The sequence below is a fragment of the Staurois parvus genome, unplaced genomic scaffold (genome assembly GCF_062004578.1).
Source record: "Staurois parvus isolate SC_StPar_1 unplaced genomic scaffold, SC_StPar_1.0 ptg001432l, whole genome shotgun sequence".
In the NCBI taxonomy this organism is placed as follows: Eukaryota; Metazoa; Chordata; class Amphibia; order Anura; family Ranidae; genus Staurois; species Staurois parvus.
The window spans coordinates 7,003,963-7,024,590 of record NW_028319228.1 but is presented as its reverse complement, the minus strand read 5'-3'; the positions used below and the strand labels follow the sequence as shown (position 1 = coordinate 7,024,590).

The 20,628-nt window shown below is 40.0% G+C and overlaps 1 protein-coding gene across 2 annotated transcripts in view; it reads left to right on the top strand.

The window, feature by feature from the left end:
* LOC149436037 (protein FAM240B-like) overlaps positions 1 to 13,789 on the top strand; it is a 50,360-nt gene extending 36,571 nt beyond the window's left edge. For both annotated transcript variants that reach the window (XM_089662151.1, XM_089662152.1), the window contains 2 exons: positions 895 to 1,043; positions 11,085 to 13,789. In XM_089662151.1, coding sequence (XP_089518277.1) covers positions 895 to 1,043; positions 11,085 to 11,208 — 273 coding nt within the window. In that variant the 3' untranslated portion in view covers positions 11,209 to 13,789. The remainder of the gene's footprint in view (positions 1 to 894; positions 1,044 to 11,084) is intronic.
* The last annotated feature ends 6,839 nt before the right edge of the window (positions 13,790 to 20,628 follow it).

The following is a 20,628-nucleotide window of genomic DNA, read 5'->3' as shown; positions in this document are numbered from 1 at the left end:
CACCTGCCGCCTCACAGGTGCAGGAAATTAGCAGGAGTTTTACACCAGACTTCCTTTACGTATGCAAATGTCCATGTGCATGTACCATTAAGCTAGCCATACATGCTACATTCTCTGTAAAATCTCCTAAATTTACCAACAGTGTTGTGTGAGTGCTTAAAGTGGAATGCCTGTCTAACCATAACTAACCATAAATCAGGGGCGGACTGACCATTTGGAAACTCGGGCACTGCCCGAGGGCCCGGGGTCAGTAGGGGGCCCCATGAGATGCCCCTGGTACCTTTTTCATAGGCTTTTTTGAGTTTGGGCAAAGACACAGGGGCCCCATGATCCCCTATTGCCCGGGGGCCCCATGAGTTGTCAGTCCGCCCCTGCCATAAATATGTGCATGTTTAGTTGTACCTTCTTTCTTTGATGGTAATATTCCACATCACATCACAAAACATCTGTTATGTTTGTATTTAAATAAAAAAAACTCAATAAAACCTAATGTATTATCCCTTATGTTGTAAAGCACTGAGTAAACTGTTGGCGCTATGTAAATTCTGTATAATAATAATAATACATTGTGATATTAAAAAATTGAATGTATTGTTAAAAAAAAAAACACACACAAGGAAAAAGTGGAGACTATACCTTTGCATAGTGAAAGTTTTCTTAGCTTAGTGAATAAGATGACTACACATTTAAAAACCAGGATTTTTTTTGCAAATGATTGGATGAATATAGTGAACACAACTCTTTATTCGCTAAGCTCAGTGAACATTCACTTTGCTAACAGTTTCTATTTCATTAATAAATCAACCTTTTTGAGTTTACAACCAGTTGCTTCACCAAGTGTTCCATTAATAATGTATCCCGCATGACAATTTTTTAATTATGACTTTGTTTTAGACAATGGATATCAAAAAGATTTTGGGCTTACGCGAGATAACATCCCATGATGCGGATGGATTAAAAAACTTTTGGGAGAAGAAAATAGAAAAACAAACATTAGCACATCAAATAGAGGATGCACGAAGAGGCAAAAGTGCGCTTTCAAAGTGAGTATTTTTTCTACCTTGTTGTCAATAAAGGATGGAGATTTGACTTGAAACTGCATCTCATTGATGACACAAAATTACGTTGTAAACTAATGACTATCATTACCATTAAAAAGACTCAGCTGAAAGAGACCGGTTCAGTTATTGTAGCATAAAAACTAACATCACAGGCATTTGTTTTTACAGCGTCAGCATGCACCAGCAAATCAAATAATATTTTTTTTTCAGATATATTAATATTCAAATAACACATACAAAATAATTACAAAATCATTCCTTGTTTAGGCTTTTTCTTTAGTTACTGTCTTAAGGTGACATTAAACTTCAGTTTTCAAAAGAAAATATGTATTCAGGTACAGGGGCGGACTGACAACTCATGGGGCCCCTGGGCAATAGGGGATCATGGGGCCCCTTTGTCCTTGCCCAAACTCCAAAAAGCCTATGAAAAAGGTACCAGGGGCATCTCATGGGGCCCCCTACTGACCCCGGGCCCTCGGGCAGTGCCCGAGTTTCCAAATGGTCAGTCTGCCCCTGTTCAGGTATGTATTCTTAGCTTAAAAAAGTATCTTCTATTGCTCTTAGCCTCTTCCAAATCTCCAAATTCTTTTTTTTTTTTTTTGGTGCTGTGATCTGATTTCCTGTTAGAGGGTGACTATGTTCGCTCTCCATGGTCCCATCATATTTAGGGAACATTTTCACCCTATTTTTGGGATGATGGGACTTGTAGCGTGTATTGTGTAGTGCACATGACCACAATGAATGTACACTGCTCGCTCTAAGCAAACAGAAGTGAAGGAGAAAAGCAGAGGTTCTGGAGCTCACAGAGGACAATACAAGGAGGTAAAATACAGGAAGAAACAATTTCTTAAACATAGATTACAGGACTATTAAGCTGGGTACACACTATTAGGAAATGGGAAGATTACCTGATCGTTAGAAAAGTGCTTTTGACAGCCGTTTCCAAATTTGTATTGTAAATGAACACACCAGGCCTCAAAATTTCCACTTGCCTGCTTGCATTTAGCGAGTGGAAATAATGTGGGGGCAAGTGTGTTCTAGGCAGGGCTGCCTGTAGCATCATCTTACACATGTACAGTGAGAGGTTTGTGGAAAATGAAAGCCACAAGTTGCACAGACCCTAAACCTCACAGAAGAAAGTTCCTCGTCCGATCAATAAATCCGTCTACACCTCCATTCTCCTTCTCCTTCCCCTTACCGAACCACCACCCTCCACCTTATGCAGCCTGCCAACCACCCCCCTCCAGGATTCCCTGACTGCCTGGGGTCATATGACCCACACACCCCACCCCCTCAGCCAGTTCCCTGCATGCTGAGTGGATGCTGCATGTCTCCAGAGAAGATGAGCTCAGACATTCCTCAGGACATTGTCATCCTTCTCAGTGGTGACTGGACAGCTCTCCATCCTCAAAGCTCTCCTTTCTCTATGCCCATATTAAAGGGGGCTTCCAGATACTGATAATCCCCCAACCCACAGACCCCCACAACCACAGGCCATGGTTCTGGGGAAGAGGCCCTTGTCCCCATCAACATGGGGACAAGGTGCTTTGGGGGGGGGACCCCCTGCCCCAAAGCACCGCCCCATGTTGAGGGCATGTGCCTTGGTATGGTTCAGGAGGGGGGGCACTTACTTGACCCCCCTTTCCTGACCTGCCGGGCTGCATGCTCGGATAAGGGTCTGGTATGGATTTTGGGGGAACCCCATTGACAGCTGAAGCATGAAAGAATGTTTTTACTACTAAAATACCGCATGACTTAATATAAATCATGTGGTATTATAGTAGCTGTGCAGAATCTTACTGCATACTCAGAAGCGGTAAGACACCGCTTAGTGAATTGTCCCCTCTGTTTGAAGTTCGCAGTCAAACGTTCGACCACGAACTGAACAGAGGGGTGTTATAACTAGTTATCAGTAATTCTCAAGGAGGAGAGACTTTCTGGGTGCACTGGGTATCATGATACAGCACCAGGGGGCAAAGTATAAAATGTACTAATCAATCAGAAGCATTTTTTTAATGGTTTATTTGTATTATTTTATTTTTCTTTTTATTTCTGTGTTGTGATGTTTTAGTGATCAGGTTGACATGTGACCTCTCTGTTTTTCACTGACGATGATAAATCTACATGTAAACTAGTACTGATCTCTGGGGGGTCATACACCCGGGTGTAAAAAAATCACCTATACGGCATATCATTTTTTTTTATGGATCTGAATACAGATAATAGTGTTGTCTATGGGCTCCTACACACGGGTGTAAATTAATACTCCAATTCACACAGTGTCTTGCTGGCAAAGAGATCTATCTTAACCACTTACCCTCCTGAGGGGCCTCTTTTTGCTACTCGGCGCTGCACTAATTCAACTGATAATTGCGCAGTCATGCAATGCTGCACCCAAATGAAATTTACGTCCTTTTTTTCACACAAATAGAGCTTTCTTTCGGTGGTATTTTATCACCTGTGCGCTTTTTATTTTTCACGCTATAAACAAAAAAAGACCAAAAATTTTGAAGAAAAACAATATTCTTTACTTTCAGCTATAAAAAATATATAGAAAACTCAAAGTTAGTTATACATTTAGGCCAAAATGTATTCTGCTCCATGTTTTTGGTAAAAAAAATTCCAATAAGTGTATATTGATTGCTTTGTGTGAAAGTTATAGCGTCTACAAACTATGGTATAGATACTGCAATTTACGCCTTTTTTTGCTATACAGCGCTGCACTAGTTTAACGGACAATTGTGCGGTCATGCAATACGGTACATAAATGAAATTTATGTCCTTTTTTTCACACAAATAGAGCTTTCTTTCAGTGGTATTTGATTGCCTGTGCGTTTTTATTTTTTGCGCTATAAAAAAAAAAAGGCTGACAATTTTAAGAAAAAAAAACAATATTTTGGACTTTTTGCTATAAAACATGTACAGTAAAAAAAATTTAAAAATCAAATTTCGGCATAAATTTTGGCCAAAATGCATTCTGCAACATGTCTTTGCTAAAAAAAAACCCAATACATGTAAATTAATTGGTTTATGTGAAAGTTATAGCATTTAAAAATGGCGGTAAAGATACTGGGATTTTTAATTTTTTTTTATACTAATAATGGCGGCGATCAGCCACTTATGGTGGCGATCAGTGACTTATGGCGGCGGTCAGCGACTTATGGCGGGACTGCGGGACTGTGGCGGACATTCTGACACTGGGGGGAACTGACTTGGGGTCACTGACATCCCCAGTGACACCAATACAGTGATCAGTGCAAAAAAAAACACTGACACTGTACTAATGGCACTGGGGAGGAAGGGGTTAACTTTTTTATTTACTGAAAGGGTTAACTGTGTGAGGGGAGTGTTTTACTAGGGGGCGGGGGTGTGTCCTGCATGGGGACAGCTGATCGGGAGAGATAAACTCTTCTCTCCTGCTCAGCATGTCAGGAGCTGACAGGGAACTGACAGATAGCAGAGCTACTGCAGCCCTGCTCTGTCGGTGATTGCCGCTAATCAGCGGGACACGGCCGGTAACGACTGGCTGTGACCCGGCGACTGACATCCGCGGCCGTGATCGGCGGGACAGGTAGGGTGGGGGTGCGCCTCGCGTGCGCACCCCCTGCCTGTTTTGCAAACACACATTTTAAAACGTGGTTTTGCCCAGCCATGCCGCCCTGCCAACGTATTTCTACCGTGGATGGGCGGCATGTGGTTAAAAAAAAACAAAAAAAAAAAAAAACACACATAACGCTTGGGTATACACTAGCAGAATTTTGTTTAACATTTATTTTTCTAAGTGTTGGTGGGGTCAAAAAAAAACAAAGGAGTTGATTTACTCAATGTCCATTTTGCAAGTTAATTTATCCTAGAGCTTAGTGAACGAGGTAAAGCCTTGCTGACTTATATCATCCAACCATGTGCAAGCAAAAATGTATTTGTTCATTTTTCCTTGCATGTGATTGGGTATTCTTTTGCATAGTGAATTTTCACCACATTCACTGATCTGTAGGAAAATTCCTAAGCAAAGTGCAACTTCCCTTGCAAAGGGAACAGCCTTATTGCCTTTAGTAAATAAACCCCAAGCTACTTATTTAGTTAAAAATGTACTTCTTTAGTAAACCCTAACGATCCTCATCCCTTTCCAGCTGCACTATTATAGTGCTGGCTGCTGTGGTCTGCATTAGTATATAAGTCTCTGGGAAAACAGATATAAAATAGTACGCACACACTTTACACATTTTAAAACTGCTGTACAACAAGTGGTATTTAAATCAATGCAAAATTAAGCTTATCGCTTATAATGTAAAAATTCAATATTGGTCTGATGTTAGTAAAAGTGAAACAGTATACGTGTGCCAGCCCTGTAGGGATGTATTAAAACTAAAACAGCTCAACAGAAATATACACACAACAATATTTGATCAAATTACTGCTCCATAAACACTATTGATTTATGTGATTGATAAATGACATTTTTACCGTTTCTGAAACCAGACATTTTTCTTACATACATATTGATGATACCAATTAAGCCTCCTACATGTTGCAGATTGAAAAATATTATTAAACCTTTGTAGCAAATGGAAGTAAAACTGATTGCACAGCTCAAAACAATTTTCCCTTTCATAAATGATTGATATTTTGTGCATAATATTGAAATCACATCTGAAATGCTTGAAAAAGAAAATCATACCAGTAAAGTACATTAAACATGTGTTATACCTCTGTTTACAAAACATACTTAAACCATATAAGGGTAATAATAAAATAAATATTTAACAGACTTTTGCTCATCAAAACATTAGCCAGCTTCTTGCCCTGTCTCTTGTACAAATAGTACTAGTAAGCACCTAGGGTTTGTGCCAAAAGCAAAATAGCTAATCATTTTGCTAGGGAAGTTTCACCTTGCAAGGGAAGTTTACCCAAAGCTTACTGAATGTGGTGAAATTTCACTTTTGCAAAGAATACTTAATCAAATGCAAGGAGAACATAAAAGCAGTATTTTAGTTTGCACATAATTGGTTGGTGAAAGTCAGCAGAGCTTCACTTCATCCACTAAGCTCTGGTGAAAATGCCCTTGAAAAGTGAACAGCCTTTAGTAAATCAACCCTCTAGAGTCCAATAATTTTTCCAGAGCTCTGATGAAGAAGGAACATCCTTCAAAGCGCGTCAGCTGATTCCTGAGTGTCCAACCCTATGATGGGACTCGCGCAGGTCTTTCCATTTCATAGTTCCTTTGAGAACTGACATGCTTGAAATACTTCTTTGTTTGTGAGTTTATTTTTTTGTATTCAATAAAACTGGTTTACTGAGGTAATGCGCAAGGTTGGTGCGCTTCTTTTTTGTCTTTGCCTGATATTCAATGTTGGCTGGCTTCCAGTGGGGCCCTTTTTTAGATGGTGCACTGTCAGTTTATGAGTGTAAGTAGATAAGAGACACTAAGCAACTAAGTAGGAGGAGTCTCCGTTTAGACCAACAGAGTGTGCAGGTGTGTAGGATATGAAATTCAGCTCATGACTTCCTGGCAGGTGGCTAATTAGGTCCCAATGGCTTGGTAATCAGCAGTTCCCAGTGTTTAGGCACCAGATCCCCACACAAGTCACAGTCTCTCAGCTTGGGCACTGAAGACACAGCATCTTACTCTTTCTCAACTCAGCCTCTTAAGGCAGCTCCAGCATTCCCAGGTGCAGGCCCATCCCCTCTCTTTGATGTGGGGGAACAGACACAGCAATGGGTTCTCTTAGCTCCTCTCTAATGGCTCCAGTCCCTCCGATGTGAGGCACAGACCCTCACAACAGATCTTTCCTCATTGCTTTTTTCCCTGGACTGCCCAAATCAAGATCAGTTTGCCCAGGAAAACAGCAAGGCTTATCCTGCAGGTACAAGAATTTGTGGGAAGTCCACAGCCTGCTAGCCTCAAATAATATGTATGGTGCAGCGCCCCTTTAAAGAACTACACTCCCAGAATCCACTGCTTCTGCCCAGCAAGTTCTCTCTGAGTTTTCCATTGGCGCCTTCTCTTCCCCCTCTGATTGGATCCACACTGCACTGTCAGGAGGGAGGGGGAAGAGCAGGAGAAAAAAACGGAATTTTAAATGGAGCCTGCAACACAGCCAGAATGGAGAAGAGAGTGCAGGCATAAGCTGCCGAAATAACATAACGACATAACGAATTAATCCAATTCTTCCAAACTAATTCTGAAAATATTACTCAATTCAGAACAACAAATATACGAAATGAATTCTGAAAACGAATCATTCTAACAACAAATATAATTAAACAAAATGATTGACTTAATGAATGAATACAAAAGGAAACAAAACAAATTGTTTAATTGAGCACATCTCTACTTATTTATTTGAGCTAATCAAAATGATCACAGCTGATCACAGTTGAAAGTCAAATGGCTTTGTGTGCCAGGTGATTAGCTGCATCTGATTTAGTAATTTTTTTTTGGAGGGGGTGATATTTTTTCCAACTCATTGATTCTGTTTTTGTATTTTTATTAAATTTCTTCTGACATGTTGGTGTTATGAATCTATGCCGGATGAGGGTGCTTGTCCCTACGCACCATCTGGCCAGTTGATGAATCTAAAATATAACCTTTATTCAGATATATATAAAATGTATGCTAAGCTGTAATTAATGCCTATTGGAGTGGAATGCACTGCTCACAACAATATGACTGGATATCCTTACAATTATTTACTTTACATCCATTTGTTATTTACCAAAGATGATGATTTACAATTAGGTCTTAGTTTATTTATATTATGTTAGTGTTATATCTTTAACTTCATTTCAGGCTGCAAAGCAACAAAATGTCATTATTTTAAAGGGGGTGATTCTTTACTATACCCACTGTGTGTGTGAATATATATATATATATACACACACATACACAGAGATATACAAACTTTTACAGGATAAACACACCCCACATTATGTTTTTGTCAGCTGAAGTGATAGAACATGTCAGGGATAGTTATCATAGTTATACCCTTGGTATCACGAGTAACAGCTATCCTGACTGTGTCAGAATAGAAGGAGATTTCCAGGAATATTCAGTCCTGGGACTGATCCTACAAAGGAAGGACACTTGGCCTTGGTGACAATCAATTAAATGCACCTGCAAATACTTTCCAATACATACACGTGTACTCTCACATCCTGTCATCGTTAACAAACAAGGGAAAAAAACAATTCTAAACTTGGTACATGATAGCCATCTGGACTTCTGCAGTGACACATCCACATGACTGTGCTGACAAGCGGTCTTGTAATATGTAATATGTATTGGTGTTATGATATCCTTCCAGCTTGCTGCCACTTCTCACACAAAGTATCATTTTACTTTATTTATTTAAATGCAAAGCCTGATGACAAGATACTTTTCAATCAACTGTTCTTCTACAGCTTTGTCATTTCAGACATTCCCTTGAAGCTTCATGAGAAAAAAAAGCATCACTTTACAATGACAAGCACACAGTACTCTTAGGAATGAATGCAACTTGAGCGTTAAAGGCTGATTAATAATAATACGGTGAATAACTCTGGTGATAGCAGCAAATCCTATTTAATACAAGTCTATCCGTAGCAGGCTAGAGCAGCCTGTTATTACTATAAATATGTTTATATGCAGAAATCAAGCATTGAGCTGTAAGCCTGGGAGCTGAAACAATTGGCTCCTGGGCTTTAGATCTTGCTTCACAGTGCTTTATAGCAGCATTTGTAACAGATCACTGCAAACGCATTGCTTCCACATTATGGGGTTTATTTACTAAAGCTGGTTCATTTGGAATCTCATGCACCTGTGCATGGTAGCCAATCAGCTTCTAGCCTCAGCTTGTTCAATTAAGCTTTAGCAATAAAACATGTAAGCTGATTGGTTTCTATGCAGAAGTGCATGAGATTCTGAGTGAACCAGCTTTAGTAAATAAACCCCTATGTTTGCATATGAAGTGATGTGATGTCATGAATTAATGTCTTGTCTTCCCTTCTTCTTAGTATGGAGGCTTGTGTAGAGCTGTTGCAGCTCCCTCCAGCATCTCTCTGCGGCAATAAACCATTGCTTTAGCTGGTACTGCTTGCAGCCAGCAGTTTATCACTATCCAAAGTGATCTGTTGCTACACAGCTGCATGGGGAGATCTAGTTCAGGTCTTCACTCCACCGAAACCAGATCTAGCTGTAATGCCAGGATGCAAATGGAGATGGGGAAGTGAATGGGAGTGAGGGAGTGCACAGGGTAGGGTGCATTATACTTTGGGGATGGGGAGGTCATCTGCAAGTGGGGATGGGGAAGTAAATGGGAGTGAGGGAGTACACAGGAAAGAGAACTGGATGGTCTGGGGAGGCTGTTATTTTACACAGTGCTAAACAAAGTGATCTGTTGCTACACAGCTGCATGGGGAGATCTAGTTCAGGTATTCACTCTACCTAAACTAGACATAGCTGTAATGTCAGGCTGAAAATGGGGATGGGGGTGTAAATGGGAGTGAGGGAGTGCACAGGGCAGGGTGCATTATACTTTAGGGTTGGGGAGGTCACCTGCAAGTGCATGGGGAAGTAAATGGGAGTGAGGGAGTGCACAGGACAGATAACTGGATGGTGTGGGGAGACTGTTATTTTACAGTGCTAAGCACTGCTACCTTGCTGGGAGGAGAAACACTTACCATGCCATATCCAAACAGACAAACATCTGATGAAGGAGTTCCTCTTCTGTGGTTTGTAGAGCATTTTAGTCGTCTTTAATCGGCTAAAATACAGTTAAAACTAAAACAATTTAGGTGACTAAAATACGTCTAAAACTAAAATAGTATTTTAGTTAAAAGACTAAGACCAAAACTAAATTGAAATTGGATGTTAAATTTAGCAGTGCTCTGGAGCACTTCCTTGCAAAGTGTAACTTCCCATAAAAAGTGAACAGACTATTTTCCTTTACTAAATCAACCCCATAGTGTAGAACTGAGGACCCAAGCCTTTGATATCTTGTTGTGAGTCATATTTGCAAGTACACCAAGAGAGCCACCCTAATCAGGGCTAGATTTAGGATTAGGCAAAGTAGGCCTGTGACTTTGTAGGTGGCAGAATAAAAAAGGCCATCACTGTTCCTTGTAAATGTATCAGCCACGCAAGTTCTTCATCACTGATCTAATACAAGCCTATTTATACTATGGCAGGTTAGGGGCAGAATAATAAGGGAACAATCAATACTAGTGATACTAGTGAATGATACTAGCAGAGGTGTTGCTTTTGGTGCCAAACGTTAGGTGCAACCCTGAAATGAATCATGCAAAGTAGCACTGAAAAAATTAAAAGTTAAATATTGCAATATTGCATAAGAAAATGGAGAAACAGTTTGATTTTTTTAATTACTCAAAAATCTACTTAGATTTCCACTACAGTATATCACATCCTTCTCTATACAAAATTGTTGGATCCGGAAACAACACCTTATCACATGTGCAATTTAAGATCGTATCTATAAGAACTGTTTGATTATTATAATGGATAGGTGTTCACTCCCAGTAGAGTTGACACCTCATCCCTTTATACTTGAACACATATGAACTACACATGTTCTGAGGCTAACTTAATGCAGATAAAGCACAAAGTGAATTTAGTTACCACCTTAATCAGCCACAGAAGCAGTGTAATTAATATGTGTTTGGTTTTAAAGGGATGAGGTGGCAACTCTACTCCCAGTCCTCTTTAGGGTGATATCTGTGTATTCCCTTATACAGGGACTGTTAGAATTTATTATGCTAATTTAATTGAAAGTAATATACTTTATAACCTTTATAATGTGTGCCTGCCTCATGTTGTACCCAAAGTCCACTTGCATAGAGTAGCATTTTTTGTTCTTCCATTTTGTGTTTTTATTTGCATACTACCATTACATTTAGATTGCATTACATGACTCTGACCCCATGTTGGATTGGAGTATGACACCCTCCTTTTGCCCATAGCCTGTTACTGTATATAATATTTCTAGAACACCTTTTCAGATCAATAAAAATGTCTATCCCCTGTTTCAGACTGCGAGAAGAATGGAAACAAAGGCTGGAAAGCAGGCTTAGCATGTTACAGTCTCTACAAGAAGAACAGAAGCGGCATCTGTATGGAAAACCACCTGAGCCCAAAGCAAACACAGCAGCTTAAAGGATATGAACACAAGACCGATTATTTGCTACAAAACATTTTTCTTTTCTTTCAATGTTTCATATTCAGGCAATTATCAAGAAGATCTGTGTGGGTGATATACAAATATGATGGGGTCAACGTGCCCCACGCATGCAATAAGCCTTAAATATAGCTAATGTGTTTGGCTCTTTTTTTAATATTATAGCTGATATTATCAGTATTAATCCGATTTTTCATTCAGCAGTCTGCTCCAAACACAAAAGACCTAGTTTACAGTACTGAATAAATTATAAACCTGTGCTCCTTCAACATGCATATTTATAAGGTGTGCTATGTCCTTTTGTCATTTACAACCAAATTAAGCAAGTTGTAAGCATGTTGATAGAGGATATTTCAAGCCATGAATTACTTTCTGCTTCCAGAATCACATAGCAGGAAATGAAGAGTGACGCCTTGGGTAGGGTGCCAGTTTGGCCCCATTGTTTTACCTCTGTACTGCAGACGCCTCTGGCACAGCAGAGCTACTTACTGTATGAAAGTTACAAGCAACCAAATGAATATATTAATGTGAAACTTGGAAAGATTAAAGCTGTATCCCTTGTGTTCTTTATGTTTGTTAGTAATAGGAATACAAGCGTGGGATCTTTTTATAAAAACTGCTAAGAGTTTTTTGACAGCTGTTTACCTTATTTTGGGAAACCAAGGCTAAATCTTTATTAAAGCTGAGCTCCAGGCTGATAGAAAAAGCTCAAAATGTAAAAACACAAATAATGCAGCTCTGTATTTTTTATTATATTATTACATTTATTTTTTAGACACAACAGAAGTTGCCAGTCATCTCCTGCAGTGCTCACAAGCTAACAAACAGCATGCAGATAGGAAAGAGCAGAGTGATAGAGAGATGAAAGAGATGAGTTTATCAGTCTGCTGCTTCTCTTTGCACTGTTCAGTCACAGGCTAGGAGAGGCAAAAGACCAGTAAGTGTTACGTAAATAGGCACCTTCACCTTGCCCTTGCAAAATGACAGTGTCTTTGCAAAGAACATCTTATACTCACCTGGCCTGTGATGACTCACTGAATTGACATGTTGTGTTGAGAAAGATTATTGGAAAATGCAGAATTGCATGAGTTTTGATAGTTGCTTTTAGTGTAAAATGAGCACTTAGGCTAGGTTCACACCTATGGGGTTTGCGGTTGATCTGTTTCTGCGGTGCGTTTTTATTATTATTATTATTATTATTATACAGGATTTATATAGCGTCAACAGTTTGCGCAGTGCTTTACAAAATGAAGGTAGACATTACAGGTACAATACAATTTGGTACAAGAGGAAACAGAGGGCCCTGCTCGTTAAAGCTTACAATCTAAGAGGAAGGGTTGAGTGATACAAAAGGTTTTGCGGTGCGTTTTGCGTTTTTGCACATATGTTTTTGATATGTTTTGCTCTTTTTTTTTCTTAATGCTAGGCAGATTTAAACCGCAAAACGCTGAAAAAACTACATGCTTTCCTGCAGCATTTCCATTGAAGTCTATAGAACCAAAATCGCAACTTGCATTTAAAAAAGCCCCTGACCCTGTCCAAAAAATGCAGCAAGTGAAAATGCGAAGATGTGAACCTGTCCCATAGGAAATCAAGTTAAATGGGCTGTAGTGCATTTCTGGAAAGTGCAAAATGCTGCGGAAAATGCTTAGGTGTGAACCTAGAGTAAAGGAATGGCTCAGCTATTAAGCCCACAAGTTGTCCTTTGCATTTTAGCACAGTAATACACTCTAACTGCATATGTAAGTATCCTATTAAAAAACTGCTTTTATTGTGGTTTTTTTTTAACTTGTTGCTTACCACAAGTGATATTCAGTATTGTTGACAGCTTTGAGATGCAGCACCTTTCACTTTGTAGTGTTGCTGCATACCTGTGCCTGTTGCTGCCATCAGCAGCATAGGCACTATGGAAGCCTGTGGAGCCCAGTATGGACGGGGATGTCAATGGTTTGTAAGCAGGGGGCTGCTTCAGGGAAAAGAGGCACATTTGTCTATAGAGGACTGAGGACAGCCCAGAAGCTATTTTCTGGCATTGCATGTTAGAGATAGATTCCAAACTGTTAGGGAGGGACAGTGAAAGAGGAGAACCTGAGAAAGACAGGAGTGAAAGTTCAGAGACTGTGAGAGTAACAGGAGGCATTGCTATAATATCTGCATATAGCAAGCTGCAGATAATTAAATGGTACAGCACAGCTGAGTGACTGGCTTTTCTTAGATGCCTATTATTAAATGGCTGGATTTTATTGGTACAGACAGAAATGTTGTTTTTCTGAAAGTGATTTAGAAGGTGCCATGGATGTCACTGGTATGGTTATGTAACTGAAGGTATAACACCAAAGTGCCATTACAGAAAGTGTCATATACTGTATATTTACCTGCTTGTTGTGTCCTGGATAATGTATATCATGCTAAAGAAACTGGGATTGGATGTGAGCTTTTATCAAAATTACTTTTGTGTTGAAAGCTGTTCCTAAATATATTGCAATAAAAGAATTGATTTAAGTGGAACGTCATGCAAATACAACATCTCCTTAAATAAAGATGAACCTTTCCTTTTCATACTTCTCAATGTGCTTTTTATCTTTTTCCTTTCTAAGTATTTACCCCTTTATCTTGCCAGTAGTGCTGCTGTGACCTCATTTCCTGCATTGGGCCGACAACACAACAATACTGCTGCTGAATTTGCAACGTTATCAGCCCTCTGCTTGCCTTCTCTGCATTGAGCTTGGCAGTGACATCACCACATTGCCACATTCACCAATGTAGAGGTTTCAGTTGCTGCTTCTCTACTCCCAATTACCTCTGTCCAATGTAGAGCAGTGACATGAGACATGAGAGCATCAATAGTTTGCCCATTGCCCTGCTAGGAAGAAGACTGAGGAAGGTATTGGCGATCAAGTGACAATACAACGATGTATAATGGGTATTCTACTTTTGAATTTAATTGCCATTTATTTTCCACGCAATGCTCATATTCTGACCCATCTAACATAGCGATTATCAACTTATTGTAAACGTTTGAGTTCTTTTATTAAGGGTTGTGGTATTTTAGTAGTGAAAACATGCAGTAATGTTTCAGCTGTCAGCGGTGTTCCCCACTAATAGCTGAATGTAAAAAGAATTGCCGGCAATTAAAAATTTAGCAAAAAAAAAAAACGGTGTGGGCCCCCAGGCCCCCCCATCCATACCAAACCCTTTGGGTCTGGTATGGATTTTTAGGGGAACCCCCACACCAATTTGTTTTTAAATGGGGTGGGCCCCCCCAAAATCCACACCCCCCCAAATTCCACACCAGGTTGTCATCTGAACATGCAGCCCGGCATGTTAGGAAAGGGGGGTATGAGCAAACCCCCCCTCCTGAACCCCCCTCCTCTCCTCCCAAAGCACCTTGTCCCCAAGTTGATGGGGACAAGGGCCTCTTCCCCACAACCCTGGCCTGTGGTTGTGGGGATCTGTGGGTGGGGAGGCTTATTGGAATCTGAAAGCTCCCTTTAACAAGAGGGCCCCCAGATCCCAGCCTCTGCCCCATGTGAATGAGTAAGGGTACATGGTACCGCTACTAATTTACAAAAAAAATATGTAGTGTAAAAAATAACAGTAGACAGTCATCGTGCCGAGATGGCAGTGCACCTCTGGAGGGATCCCTTTCTTTAGGTAAGATTGCCATAATGTGCTAGTATGCAGTGCATACTAGCACATTATGACATGAGTCTGCGAGGATACACTAGAGCAGGGGTGCTCAACCATTTGAAGAGCAAGGGCCGCTTAAGTAATTTGGCAACTGGTGGCGGACCACAGTGATATGAAATGGTGTAGAATTTCAAATGTTTTATTTTGAATAGCATAATGAACATTTTCCTCCTGCAACCACTGAATGCCAGAGGAAGAGTAGAAAAAACAAGCTTTCATCAGTTACAGGAGAAAAATGGAGAGGATCAGTTCCTATATATACTGCTTCTGCTGTCCTAGTGTAAAACAGGATGTGACAGAGAGGCCACATGGGCCCCCTGGAGCATTGGGCATGGTTGCTATTGCAAATCCTGACACTACATCAGTGGTTGGGGGAGTTGTGGTAAAATCACTTATGAACTATGGGATTTTACTGCCCCCCAAACCACAAATATAAACAAGCCCTTACTGTCCTGAGCCCCCTGTAAGGCTGCTTTCACACTGATGTGCTGCTGTATACCCACACTTCGGATCAGTGTGACAGCAGACTAATAGTTTTAAACCCTTTTATAGGTGCTAAAATGTCCATTGCAAAAGTGCAGTGTATGTGTTGTTTAATATGCTGACCTTCTTTTACTGTTCCAGTTTCTGCTGGCATTGCTCACCAGGCTGCTAGAAAGGACCCATGCAAAATGCACTTGGCATCACTCGGCCTGCGACAGGAGCTGGCTCTACAGAAGCATGAGCTTATGTGGCCTGCTTGCTCCACAGCTGCCTGATTTATATTCCACCAGTGCATTCTGATGCTCTAGGATGGCAGATCAGCAAGCTTGGATTGCAATCAACATGCTGCTGACCCCTGGCATATGCTTCCATTGTTTGAGCTCCGAGGGCCATATGTGGCCTGCAGGCCACAGGTTTAGCACCCCTGCACTACAGAATACACTACACTTTATCCTGGTTTTTCTGCACAATTAGGGCAGTGTCTACCACCCTCACAAAAGTGATCTGCGGTGGATAGAGCAGTGACTCCCAGGTGTCCAGGAGGTGATCCTGACACCTCCTGAATGTCAGTTTTTGGGAACATGGGGGGGGGGGGGTATTTTGTATTGAAATACCATGCCATAATTGCAAATCAAGCATTTGGCTTGCGGTTACAGCATGCTCCCATAATTGACCTTAATTGGCAAGTTTGACAGGTGGCACTGCCTGATAAAATTGCTGCAGCCACAAGGCAAAACATCTTGGTTGTGGTATGTGTACAACCATTCAGGAGCCAGTAAAACAGCATCTTAGAGCCCCTATGACTGCCTATGTGAATGGAGCCCTATGGTGCTATCAGGATGCAGTGTATTTGTTGTGAATTGTCCACACAAGACTAAAACTGACTATCTATGAATTTTATAAATCGGTGAGGTTATGTAGGTAAGAAAAGAGCATCAAAATAACTTTGGATTCACCCTTATAAAATTTGCATCTGTAACTAAATAAATATGTATTATGCATACGGTGTTTCCCACTGAAATCGTTACAATGTAAATCCCAAAACAGCCAGAAGCAGCAAAATCCATCCACTGTCAAGGGTGCCCAAGTATCCTTTTGATTAGGGACTTATATGAATGTTCTGTGTCTAGCTATATTAAGGCACTGACTGAATCTAATTAAATGCAGACCTGCATAACCTAGATAGGTAAGTAATTAAAGGCATAAACTGCCAAATCTGGCCATGATGTAGTAAACACACAGCAAGCACTTTGCAAATGGAAAACAATGCAGTGCTCTAAAGTTACCAAAGTTTTCATTCTGTTATTGAAACAAACACATGTTTACTGCTGATTTGATGCACTTGTTTAGTACAAATCTGTACACAATTATTGATCGTTTTACTGACTACCCAGTGCGTTGCTATAAACTTTTGTGATCTATTCTATGATTGTGTTTCTGCTATCCAATACATCTGATAAACATTAGTATTATATTGAGAATTATGCTGTGATTATAGCTTTCAGATTTGATTACTGATTTACTTGCTAAGCACTTGGCATAAAATCAGAGCTCAGTATTGCTCTTTCAGTCTGAAACCCAATTCACCTTGACTAATGTCAGAACTAATTAGGTGTAAGATGCTCTACAAAGTGATTTAACCACAACAGGGACAATTATTAGAGTTTCAGCTGGGAGCAATCTGTAATTTTTAATCATTAACTTTTTAACACCAGCTGCTGCAACAAAATGCAGAAACATTTATGGTGAAAAGGGGGTTAATGGGTGTTAAATTGCCATTGGCCCCAAACAAAACAAAGAGATCCTTTAATGTGGAAAATTACACAATTAAAGAAATGTTTTTCATGTTAAAGAACTCTGGTTGAAATAAAAACTATGTATCAGTTCAGCTTAAAATGTGAACTTAGAAAATTCTACATAAAACACAGAACCCAATGCTAGTTACCATCTTTGGTCTTTCTTATTCTGATCTTCTATTTCTGTGCTAACTTTTGGTTAACCAATAATTTGCCAGCTTCATAAAATTATTATACTTGGGATTCTAATATATTACTAGTGTGAGGAGATCAATGTGACATACCAACAGGGATGAAAATGTGCTGAATGTCCAGTGAGGTGGGGGGGATAGCATATTGCTCATTCCATTTAGATCACATAAACTGATGATCATTTTCTCAGATGTATTCTTCTTAACCTTCACAGGACATGCATACAGTGGCGTATTTACATTTTGTGCTGCCCTAAGCCAGCCTTTCTCAACCAGGGTGTCCAGGCACCCTGGGGTGCCTTGAGATTTCCTCAGGGGTGCCTTGGCAAAATATCTAAAAATTGCCCAAAACTTGTATACAAGCCAGAGGGTGGATCAAGCCTGCTTTTTAGTTACACAAACCACAGGTTTTCTTTGTACACCATTACGACCTTCTAGCCACTGGCATCCTGACAACCAATGACATCATCATTTGATAAGGAGGATGTCAGCTGCCTGCACAGCATCCTAGTTTGACCCTCCCCTGCCCCTCTCCATCAGTGCTGGGGTCACATTAGCTGAGTGATGGAGAAAAACCGAGGCAGAAGAGAAACATTGGAATACTACTTAGTGTGCAACAGTGTATTTGCTTTGGAAGAATAAATCACCTCTAATGTTGGGTGTCCTACATGTGTGGATTTTGCTGCGCTATATAAAACTATTATAATTCTTTTTCACATTTTAGAATGGGGTGCCCTTTTAAAATTATGGGCAGTCTGGAGGCACCCCATTTTAGAATGGGGTGCCTACAGACTGTCCATAATTTTAAAAGCTGTCTCAGGACTGTCCATAATTTTAAAGGGTGCCTCAGGACTGTCCACAATTTTAAAGAAAAACTGAGGGAGAAGAGAAACATTGGAATACTAGTCAGTACCAGTGTGCAAAAGTGTATTTGCTTTGGAAGAATAAATCACCTCTAATGTTGGATGTCCTGCATGTGTGGATGTTGCTGCATTATATAAAACTATTAAAAAAGTTTTTCACATTTTAAAATAGGGTGCCTCAAAACTGTCCATAATTTTAAAGGGTGCCTTGGGACTGTCCATAACTTTAAAGGGTACCTTGACAGAAAAAAGGTTGAGAAACACTGGTCTAGGCAACACAAAAAAATATTTTGTTTTGCCAACATTTTGGAAATATGGGAACATTTGGTAATGCATTAAAATTAGGGGAAGGCAAACATAAGATATGTTTTGGTGGTGTTAAGGGTGCAATGGACTTCAGGTTTTTTTAAAGTGGTTATGAAGGCTCTCACATTTTTCTTGTAAATACATCCATTAGGTAAATAAATTAATTTTACATCATTGTTTTCGCAAAAAAAAAAATAGGTGACTATCATAATAATTTACTGACTGTTACTATGTCTGTTATCATACCCTCTTGCTTTGCTTTATTTCCTTTCAGAGGAGTACAATCCCTACTAAGGTTTAGGGACTACATGCTGTATCATGGTTTGAACTCACATACAGTGGGGCAAAAAAGTATTTAGTCAGCCACCAATTGTACAAGTTCTCCCACTTAAAAAGATGAGAGAGGCCTGTAATTGGCATCATAGGTAGACGTCAACTATGAGAGACAAAATGAGAAAAAAAATCCAGGCAATCACATTGGCTGATTTGGAAAGAATTTATTTGCAAATTATGGTGGAAAATATGTATTTGTCACCTACAAACAAGCAAGATTTCTGGCTCCCACAGACCTGTACCTTCTTCTTTAACCGTTAGCCGCCCGGCCAATGGCCGTTTGGCGGCTTGAAAAGCGCTGCAGCTTTCCGGGTGCACGCCATTTGGCGTGCTCCCGCACATGCGCGGTTTGCGCAGTTGCAGAGCGACGCAGCAGTGCGATCTGTCACCGCCCGTGCACCTTGGACACGGCAGATCCGAGTACCGGCTCCCGTTGCCGGTACCATGTGACCTGCTGTGATCAATCACAGCAGGCCACATGACAGTTGTATACAATGGATGGCTTCATTCATGATGCCATCCATTTTATACTAGTGCCTAGCTGTGAATGGTCACAGCTAATCACATGCACATGTCATGTGATTAGCTGTGACCAAATCACAGCTAAGCACAAAAAAAAAAAAAAGCTGAATGAATCGATTTCATTCAGGTAAATGCTTGCTTATAGCAAAGTAATTCTTTGCTATAAGCAAATTGTGTAAAAAAAAAAAAAAAAATACTGATCACTTCCCCAAAGTAGTACAGTGTTACTATGGTAACATTGTACTATTTTGGTCATAGTAAAATATGAAAAAAATCTTAAAAAAATTTAATAAAAAATTAAATATAATAAAAAAAAAAAAAAATATATATATATATATTTTTTTTTCATACTGTCACCAGTCAGTGTCGCTGTTCACCGCCATGCCAGTTATATGATGACGCTGTACTGCACTGGTGACAGTATGTAAAAAAAAAAATAGTGAAAATAATTTTTTTAATTTTTTCATTTTCCGAAAAATTATGACAAAAAAATACAACTTCAAAAAACTCGCCTTGCCTCTTATGAAGTACGTCGGACTGTCTACTCTGCAAAAAGGGGTCATTTGGGGGATATCTGTACTGTTCTGACATTCTTGGACCTCAAGATATTAGATTGGCTGTCAGTACTTCAGGATTGATCAATATTCAGATATATCCCATAGTTTGTGAACTCTATAACTTTCCTACAAACTAAAAAATACATCCTAATTTGGGTTATTTTCACCAAAGACATGTAGCAGAATACATCTCGGCCTAAATTTATGAAGAACAATTATTTATTTGTAAACTTTTATAACAGAAACAAAGAAAAATGTGTTTTTTTTTCAAAATTTTTGGTCTTTTTTTGTTAACCTCCCTAGCGGTATTCCCGAGTCTAGCTCGGGGTAAAATGTCTATACCAAAAGCGGTAACCCCGAGCTAGACTCGGGCTTACCATGCGGCGCTGCTCAGGGAGTCCCTGCAGCACTTACCTTGTCCTTCGCTCCCACGATGTGTCCCCTGCAGCGTCCCCGGCCATCTCCTCCGGCCGATGCCGGCATCCGGCTTCTGTGTTCCGGTTCCCGTGACGTCGGGACGTACGGGCGCCGCCGGCAGCGGGAAATTTAAAAAATTTTAAAAATGTCGTTTTTTTTATTTTTTATTTTAAATGGTAAAACATTGCTGTTTCATCCCATTTCACATACATATTGTCCCTAGTGCTTTGTCCTGTGCCC